At 52.4% G+C, this 9,888-nt stretch overlaps 1 protein-coding gene across 1 annotated transcript in view; it reads left to right on the top strand.

Annotated features, from left to right (window-relative positions):
- The window catches only part of MGRN1 (mahogunin ring finger 1, E3 ubiquitin protein ligase), a 41,651-nt gene that overhangs the window by 14,184 nt on the left and 17,579 nt on the right, over nt 1–9,888 (top strand). The window contains exons 5-9 of the mRNA XM_011978498.1: nt 1,283–1,349; nt 1,677–1,726; nt 5,132–5,179; nt 8,465–8,545; nt 8,869–8,930. Coding sequence (XP_011833888.1) covers nt 1,283–1,349; nt 1,677–1,726; nt 5,132–5,179; nt 8,465–8,545; nt 8,869–8,930 — 308 coding nt within the window. The remainder of the gene's footprint in view (nt 1–1,282; nt 1,350–1,676; nt 1,727–5,131; nt 5,180–8,464; nt 8,546–8,868; nt 8,931–9,888) is intronic.

Here is a 9,888-nt window from a genome sequence, read left to right as displayed (position 1 = left end):
AACACCTTTATTGTGTTATAATTACCATCTCCTGCAATTCACTCATGTTAAGCAAATGATTCGCTGGCTTTTAGAATGCTCACAGTGGCGCAGCCAGTATCCCTTCTTTCAGTAAATCTTTATTGAGAAATAAATGATTCTTTTTCCTCCCAGAATAAACAGGTGCATGTGTCCATTGCTGTTCTGTGCCAGACACCGAGGATGTCATGGTCACTGGAGAGACAGGTTCCCTGCCCTCCACGGAGCGAGTCAGGGAGCCCGATGGTGGCCAGTGGCTTTCCTGGTTACCAGGGTCTGAATGATAGAAGCCCAGGGGCCAAGTGCTTCCTGAGGCCCAGAGAAAGACTTGGCCTGCAGAGGGCAGGGCGAGACCCGCAGAGCAGTACCGGGGAGTAGGGCTCCAAGAAGATGGTACTGTGCTGGGCTGACTGCTGGGGTCCTGGGGGCCGTGGGGAAGAGGGTGGCCTTCAGCCTGTGCATGGCAGGGTTGGGATGAAAGCAGGAGGAAGCTTCTCCTTGGACTCAAGCCAGCCTCGTGGTCTCCCTCGCTTGCCTTTTGTGTTTTCTGGGGCCAAGCCAGGTGCCTTCAAAAGTCACAGGGAGTTGCCCAGTGACCAGCACTTCCCCTCCAAGGCACGCACCCAGGAGAACCGAAAACGCGGTTCAGGCAGACACTTGCGCAGCACTGCTCACCGTAGCCAGGACGCAGGCCCAGTCCGGTGTCCGTCACGGAGGAATGCGTGCACAGCGTGTGGATGTCCACACAGTGCCTGTTACTTGGCCAGAAAAAGGAAAGCAGCACCGATGCGTGCTGCTCCGTGGGTGAACTTTGGAAATATACCTAGACAGAAGGTCACCTGTTGTGCAATTCCATGTAAATGACAGGTCCGAAAATGGCAAATCCCTTGAGACAGGAAGCACGTGGTGGCTTCTGAGGGCTGGGGGAGGGAACGGAGAGTGTGTGGGTGCTGATGGCTATGCGTGGGCTTTCTGTTTGGGTAATGAAAAGTTCTGGAAATGGATGGTGGCAGTTGCATGACATTTTAAATGTACTTTACTCAACGCTGTTGAAACGTGGTTAAAATGGCAGAGTTTATGTTTTATCTGTTTTAACACACACATTAAAAAGGTGCCAAGCCTGGCATCCGCCTTTCCTGCCATCTCGAGGCGTGTCCTCTGAGCTCTGCTGCTGCCTGCTTTCTCCAGCTCATCTGTTGACCGACTCCAGGCTTCCAGGCTTGGCTGTGTGGGTCCTGACCGTTCTTGCCAACTCTCTCCTCAGCTGAACTTTGACCTGGACCGAGGCGTGTTTCCAGTGGTCATCCAGGCTGTGGTAGATGAAGGAGATGGTGAGTGCATCCTCTTCCATCCTCCTGGGCGTGCAGGCCATGCAAGGAGGAAGCGCGTCCTGAGGGAGGAGTGCTTGCAGCAGTGATGAAGCAGGCCAGGCACAGGGCCTTGGGCTCGCCACAAGGCGGGGTGTGTGGGCAGCTTGGAGTCTGGGGCAGGTGAGGAAGTGGAAAGTGCAGGAGGGCGGGTCCCAGAACAGACTCTGGACTCTGGACTCTGCGCAGGCTGAGCCCTTGGTGCCTCAGGCCTGCCAGGCTCGGGGAGGTGAGATGCCTGGGTAGGGCAGGCCCGGATTCTTGACTGCTCTGCCCCTTTCTCCCCAGCAGTGGTGGAAGTGACCGGCCATGCCCACGTGCTCTTGGCCGCCTTTGAAAAGGTAAGTGCCATCTGGCCATCACCTTCCCGAGGACCTGGGAGCTGGGCAGGGGGTGGTCTTTTGAGATAAGGCTGAGCAGGGGTTGGGGCTTCGTGGGGTGGCTGAGTGTCAAGGGCCCGGGGCAGGTGGGGGTGTGCCTGTGGCTTCCTGCTTTCCAGAATTCTGGTCCCGAGGCTGAGCGCCGCTATCAGGAGGCTTTGCATTTGCTTTTTTTGTTTTTTTTCTTTTTCCTGAGACAGGGTCTCACTCTGTCACCCAGGCTGGAGTTCAATGACCTCGGCTCACTGCAACCTCTGCCTCCCCGGTTCAAGCAATGCGCCCGCCTCAGCCTCCCGAGTAGCTGGGATTACAGGCACCCACCACCACGCCCAGCTAATTTTTGTATTTTTAGTAGAGACGGGGTTTCACTGTGCTAGTCAGGATGGTCTTGATCTCCTGACCTCGTGATCCACCTGCCTCGGCCTCCCAAAGTGCTGGGATTACAGGTGTGAGCCACTGTGCCTGGCCTTTATTTTATTTTATTTTATTTTTATTTTATTTTTTTGAGATGACGGAGTTTCGCTCTTGTTACCCAGGCTTGGAGTGCAATGGTGCAATCTCGGCTCACTGCAACCTCTGCCTCCGGGGTTCACACCATTCTCCTGCCTCAGCCTCCCAAGCAGCTGGGACTACAGGCACCTGCCACCACACCCAGCTAATTTTTTGCATTTTTAGTAGGGACGGTTTCATTGTGCTAACTGTGCTAGTCAGGATGGTCTTGATCTCCTGACCTCGTGATCCACCTGCCTCGGCCTCCCAAGGTGCTGGGATTACATACATGAGCCACTGCACCTGGCTACACCTGGCTAATTTTTGTATCTTTAGTAGAGACGGGGCTTTGCCATGTTGACCAGGCTGGTGTTGAACTCCTGACCTCAGGTCATCTGCCTTCCTCGGCTTCCTGAAGTGCTGGGATTACAGGTGTGAGCCACTGTGCCTGGCCTTTATTTTATTTTATTTTATTTTTATTTTATTTTTTTGAGATGACGGAGTTTCGCTCTTGTTACCCAGGCTTGGAGTGCAATGGCATGATCTCGGCTCACTGCAACCTCCACCTCTTGGTTCAAGGGATTCTCCTGCCTCAGCCTCACGAGTAGCTGAAATTACAGGTGTCCACCACCATGCCTGGCTAATTTTTTGTGTTTTTAGTAGAGATGGGGTTTCACCATGTTGACCAGGCCGTTCTCGAACTCCTGACCTCAGGTGATCCACCCGCCTCGCCCCCCCACAGAGTGCTTGGATTACAGGCATGAGCCACCGCATCTGGCCATCTTTTTTTTAAACAGTTTCTTGCTCTGTTGCCTGGGCTGGAGGGCTGTGGTATGATCTCAGCTCACTGCAGCCTTGACCTCCTGAGCTTAAGAGATCGTGCCGCTTCAGCCTCCTGAGTCGTTGGGACTACAGGAGTACACTACCGTGTCTGGCTAATTTAAAAAAAATTGTTTTTATAGAGAGGAGGTCTCGCTGTGTTGCCCAGGCTGGTCTCAAACTCCTGGCCTCACGTGATCCTCCCACCTTGGCCTCCCAAAGTGCTGGAATTATAAGTGTGAGCCACCATACCTGGCCAAGACGCTTTTCAAAGGGTACTTGGAGTATGTCAAGGGAGAATGTTCTAGACTGAGGCCAGCCCTCTAGAATTCTGTAGAGCCTGCTGACACGGGCTGGGGCTCCCAGAAGGTGGGCTCCCTGCGGTAGACTTACTTCACCCTGGGGTGTGCAGAGATCAGCAGTGTTGTTACCTCCTTGGGCTGTAGCCTTTTCCCACCAGGCTCAGTGTCCTTGGGTGTCACCTGGCACATGTCACAGAGCCCCAGTCCTGCTGCTCCTTCCCCCACCTGGCTGCCACATCCTGACCGTGCGGACTGGTCAGGCCCCACTCCTTGCAGGAGGCTTTTCCTGACACCACTCAGAACAAACATCTGCTGTCCCCGCTTGATGTTCACGAAGGCAGCCCTCTCCTCTTGGATGTCGTGGCATCCTCAGAGCTGAGTTTGACACCTGGCACAGAGCAGACACTCAGGGAACGCTGGCAGGATGGACGAGGGGCTGCTGCCCAGCTGGCATTGGTTTCTCCTGAGAACTTGGCGGAGGTGATGGGACGCACCCTTGTTTGTTAGTGCCTCGATGGCCCCCCCCAGTGTACACTGACGTTCATCAGCACCCTGCCATTGCAGGTCTGCGTGGCACCATCCTGCGGCCCCGGAGTCAGGAGGGGAAAAGGATCCCGTGAGACAAGGCCCAGTCTGCCTGCTTCGGGCTTCACGCTGCCTCTGGGTCCTGCCTAGCCCAGGCTCTCCACCCACCTCCAGCCCCATGTGTGGCCACAGCCCCTGAGAACTCTTAAGTGCACAGTCCAGCTCCTCCCTGTGATCTGGGTCTTTCTAGAGCACCCCAAGGTCGGGGGTTCTGTAAGCTGAGTAGAGGACCCTTGTCTGTGTGTCCTGTGACGAGGCTGGGTCTGTTCTCTCCTGAGTCCAGGACCACAGACTGTGGTGACGCAAGTGCCCCGGGCAGAGGGCAGCCTTCTGCCTTTTTAGCACTGGGCTCCCCAGCTTCTCTCCCCAGCCCGGCCTTGTCAGAAGCCACGGTGACTGTTGACACATCTGCCCCCTCTGGCAGAGGCAGATGGGCCATATCTGGCAAACCGGTCCATTTTGTGCTTCGAGTACAGAACCCAGTGGGAAACTGCTTTATTTTTGGAGTCCAGCATTCTGGAAATTTCTGTCAGAACCCGCCAGCCTCACCGGAAAATTCTGAGTGCTGGTCATGGTTGACTGAGAAGGGATAGTGAGTGCTGTTGCGAGGTCGCCGTAATTAACCTTGTCAAGCTGTGAGCGGTGGTGTGTTTCCCTGGATACCACCGGGCACGCTTGTTCTATTTCGTTCCCGCGTTTTTAGAGCTCTGCGGTTCCCTGCGTGTGCACCCCTGTGCGTGGTCCCGCTCTGTCTTTCTAACTCAGCCGGGCCCTGGGAGAGCAGGAACCTGTTTTGTTTGTCTTGATTTTCGTTGCCAGGCGCTGCTTCTCGGTGTGCAGGAGGCCCTTGTCCATCAACTTGGCTGACGGGCCTTCAGCTTGAGTGTGCTTGAGACCAACCGAGGAGAGTTGGGTTCTGTGGGTCAGCGCAGGGTCCCAGGGCTGTATGTTCAGGAGGCTTCAGATAGTTTCACAGCCAGGCCTGAGGACCGTATTTTGAGAAATCTTGGCTTTTTAGTTTTCAGGTGGCCCCATCCTTTTCTTTTTTTTTTCTTTTTCCAGCTACGGGCATGGATTGGCTGGGGCAGGGTGGCCGACCCTGGAGGCCACACAGGGGTGCTCAGAGGCGCCAGCTTGACCACCTTAACCTCTGTGTCTTTCTCCCCTGCAGCACATGGACGGCAGCTTCTCTGTGAAGCCTTTAAAGCAGAAGCAAATCGTAAGTCATCAGAGGAAATACTGCCCGTTTGAATTAATACACACACACACAATCCCATACATACTCATACATAGACACACATACTCATACATAGACACACATACTCATACATAGACACACACGAACACACGCACATATACTCACATACTCATACATAGATACACGTACTCATAGACACACACGAACACACGCACATATACTCATACATAGACACACATACTCATACATACACAATCACATACATACTTGTAGACACATATACCCATACATAGACACAGTCATACATAGACACACATACATAGACACACACGTACACACGCACATATATTCACACACTCATAGACACACATGTACACATGCACATATACTCAGACACATTTGCTTGCACACATATACATAGACACATGCACATACATTCACATGTAGACACATGTACACACATACATAGACACACATACACATACATTCACACTCATACTCGCACACAGATATGCACACATACTCACACTCACATATAATCACACACACATACTCAGACACACACTCAGTCACACACACGTACATAGACACACTCATACGCTCACAATCACACACTCATACATAGACACACATGTACATATACACAGTCACATACTCATACATAGACACATACATATTCACACACATACATAGACATTCATACACGCACATACATAGACAGACATTCACTTCGCACACATAGGCACACACTGATACACATACACTCACGCACTCACATGCATACTCATACACATGCTCATACATAGACACACATTCCCTCGCACACATATACAGACACATACATACACATACACTCACGATCATTCGCACACATGTACATAGACACACAGTCACGGACGTATACAAAGACACACATACACTCACGTAGACACTCATACACACATATACAGACACCTACACACATACACTCACACAGACACACACACACACATACACAGACACACATAGACACATGTATAGACACACATACACTTACTCCTACTCACATATAGACACACACTCACACACACTCTTCAGTACTCTTCATGCACTGCTCTTCCTAGGCCACCCTTGCTGCCTTTGAAATAACTGTGCAGGGGCTGGGCACAGTGACTAACGCCTGTAATTCCAGCACTTAAGGAGGCCGAGGTGGGCAGATCACTTGAGCCCAGGAGTTTGATACCAGCTTGGCCAACATGGTGAGACCCTGTCTCTACTAAAAATAAAATTAACCGGGTGTAGTAACACATACCTGTACCATCTCAGTAGAGGTTGCAGTGAGCTGAGATCATACCACTGCACTCCAGCCTGGGTGACAGAGTAAGAGTCTGTCAAAAAAGAAAAAAGATAGCTGTGCAAGAGCCTGTTGACTTCCCTGCAGAGCTCTAAGCTGTGGGACATTGGGTCCCTGTCTTGGGTGAGCGTATGTGTATTGCATGCCCACCATGTGCAGGGACTCTTGCAGGCCCTGAGTTCTGTCCAGTTTGGGCCATGGTGTCTGGAATATAGTGTTGAGTAAATATTTGCCGAATGAATGGATGGATGGAAAAGGAAGGAAAGAGACCAGAAACAAAGTCTGCAGCTCCTTCTCTTCCTTACAAGGAAGTATTGGACAGAGACTTGGCTTGACTTCATCAATACTTGAAGGATAAAATAGCCTAGAATAAGTGGAGCTATAGAGTAGTCCATCTGTTCTCTGGGGTCAGTAATCCTGGGATGCTGTATTGGGAAGTGTTGTTCCTGGTGGCCTCACGTGTAGCCGCTGAGGATTTAGAGGATATGGGGTTCCCTAAACAGCAGTGTTAGATCTTGCAATGAGATGTCCTAGGCTGTGCCTAGCAGTTACCCTGTGTGTACTGTTGGGGCACGTAAGACCTATTTCAAGCCACCACTTGGGCATGATTTTTGTCAGCTTTTTATTTTTTTTATATTTAATTTAATTTTTATTTTTATTTTATTTTATTGAGACAAGACAGAGTCTTGCTCTGTCGCCCAGGCTGGAATGCAGTGGTGCGATCTCAGCTCACTTCAATCTCTGCCTCCTAGGTTCAAATGATTCTCGTGCCTCAGCCTCCCAAGTAGCTGGGACTACAGGTGTGTGCCACCACACTCAGTTAATTTGTTTTGTCTTGTTCTGTATTTTTGAGATGGAGTCTCACTCTGTTGCCCAGGCTGGAGTGCAGTGGCATGATCCCAGTGTACTGCAACCTCCACCTGCTGGGTTCAAGCAATTCTTGTGTCTCAGCATCCCGAGTAGCTGGGACTATAGGCACACGCCACCATTCCAGGCTAATTTGTGTATTTTTTGTAGAGATGAGGTTTTGGCGTGTTGGCCAAGCTGGTCTCGAACTCCTGGTCTCAAGTGATCCACCAGCCTTGGCCTCCTAAAGTGCTGGGATTACAGGTGTGAGCCACTGCACCTGGCCATCTGTTGGCTTTTTGGATGATAGGTTGTCCAGGTGCGGTGGCTCATGCCTATGATCCCAGCACTATGGGAGGTGGAAGTGGGAGGATTGCTTGAGCCTGGGGATTTGAGACCAGCCTGGGCAATGTAGTGAGACCCTGTCTCTATTTAAAATGTAGATCACAAATAAACAAAAGAGAGGTGGAGCAAACTCTAGCAGGTCCAGGTCCCTGCAGGTGCCAGGGGACTAGGAGACCCCGGTGGTGGGCAGGGCCTCGTGTTGAGGGAGCTGGCCAGCAGGCCCTGGGCTCCCTGGAGTGGTGGTCCTGGCCCGTGGTTCGCGGGAAACCCATCAGCACAGACTGCTTTGCAGTGTGGTCAGTATGAGGCTTTTGGGTTGCGAGTGGGCGGCAGGACAGAATCAGCTTGGAGACATTGCTTTGGTGGCTTTGAAACCAGAGAGGCTTTCATGTCTTGTGGAAGGAGGGTCTGGAAAGCAGTGAGCACCTAGGCTGCTGTCTGGTGCCTTTAGGCGTCGGCTCCTGCTGTCCTTGTGAGGCTGGTGGCGGTGGAACTGAGTGGTGTTGGGGGTGGTGAGGTGGTGGTGGTTGGGCCTGTGGGTTGGCTCCAGGCCCCCAGTGGTGGGGAGAGCCACCAGCTCCAGCCCTGTTCCAGGTGCTGCTGGTTGGGTGGGGGCAGGCAGCAGGTTTTCCCTGCGCCTTTCCTGGCCCCCAGGGGTTGAGCTGGACGGGCCCCTGGGACAGAGGCCTGGAACCTTGGAGGCAGGGCTAGGCCAGGTGGGTGTGGAGGAGCCCTTACATGGCGGTTGGCAAGGGCCCAGCGAGCCCCTCTCTGCTCTCCAGGTGGACCGGGTCAGCTACCTCCTGCAGGAGATCTATGGCATCGAGAACAAGAACAACCAGGAGACCAAGGTGTGTACCTGGGTGAGGTTTCCCTCGCCCACACTGGGGGCAGCTGGGGGACAGCAACGCTTGCCAGTTCCCTTCCAAGCCTTCCTCTGGAGTCCTAGACCACTAGACGCCATCATTTTTCCTTCCTTTTTTTTTTAAAGCTAACACTTTGTGGAACATTTTGTCCTTTCTCCAGCAAATTCACTGGCTTGTTATGTAAATTGCCATCCAGGTTCCCCAAGGCAGCCCAGGAATGGGGGCCAGTGTCTTACCCTCCAGGCTCAGCTGTGTGGCACCCTGCCGCCCGGCTCCCCGTAGACAGCGTGTCCCTGCAGCTCTTGGGATGCCCTTTCTAGATGTCCATAGAACCGGCCGTGGTGCCTGACAAATATGTCGTGGTGGACCGCAGCCAGGGAACGTAGCAGGGGATGAAATTAGTTTTTTTGTTTTTGTTTTTGTTTTTTGGGTCAGAGTCTCTATCTGCTGCCCAGGCTGGAATGCAGCAGGGAGATCCCAGCTCACTGTGGCCTCTGCCTCCCGGGTTCAAGCGATTCCCCTGCCTCAGCCTCCCGAGTCGAGTCGCTGGGACCACAGGTGTGGGCCACCTCACCCGGCTCATTTTTTTGTATTTTAGTAGAGACAGGGTTTCACCATGTTGGCCAGGATGGTCTCGATCTCCTGACCTTGTGATCCACCCTCCTTGGCCTCCCAAAGTGCTGGGATTACAGGTGTGAGCCACTGTGCCTGGCCTAATTTTTAATTTGTGTATTTTTAGTAGAGATGGGGTTTCACTATGTTGGCCAGGCTGGTGTTGAACTTCTGATCTCAAGTGATCTGCCTGCCTCAGCCTCCCAAAGCTCTGGGATCTCAGGCCTGAGCCACTGCACCTGGCCAATGCACTTTTTAAAAGGCTCACTGCCATGAGTGAAACTCCTGCCTCTTAACATCTCTTGGAAAGTCTCACAGGCCCGCTTCATTGTGGCATCTGGGCCCAGCACAACTGACGCAGCTCCACGTGGAGGGAGCAGAGCGCCTGGCCGGGCCTCGCCTCAGCCGAGGGCAGTCAGTGCATTCATGTTTCACACAAGGGGCGGCCGACTTTGCGAAAAGGGCCAGAGAGGGAATGTTTTCAGCTGCGCGGGCATATGGTCTCTGTTGCATCGACTCCACACGGCCATTACAACAGGAGTAGCGGGGACAGTATGAAAATGAGTGGGTGTGGCAATGTTCCAATAAGATTTTATTTACAGAAGCAGGCCGCAGGCCTAGTTTGTGGGTAACTGGTTTAGATTTTTGGCTTTCTCTTGGTCCAGTTGCTAATGTGGTTTCTGGTAGCTGCCATTAATGAAAATATTTCTTTTTTTTTTTTTTTTTTT

The sequence above is a fragment of the Mandrillus leucophaeus genome, unplaced genomic scaffold, assembly GCF_000951045.1.
Source record: "Mandrillus leucophaeus isolate KB7577 unplaced genomic scaffold, Mleu.le_1.0 Scaffold195, whole genome shotgun sequence".
In the NCBI taxonomy this organism is placed as follows: domain Eukaryota; kingdom Metazoa; phylum Chordata; class Mammalia; order Primates; family Cercopithecidae; genus Mandrillus; species Mandrillus leucophaeus.
The sequence above is the reverse complement of the archived record's forward strand: the minus strand, read 5'-3'. Positions and strand labels throughout refer to the sequence as shown.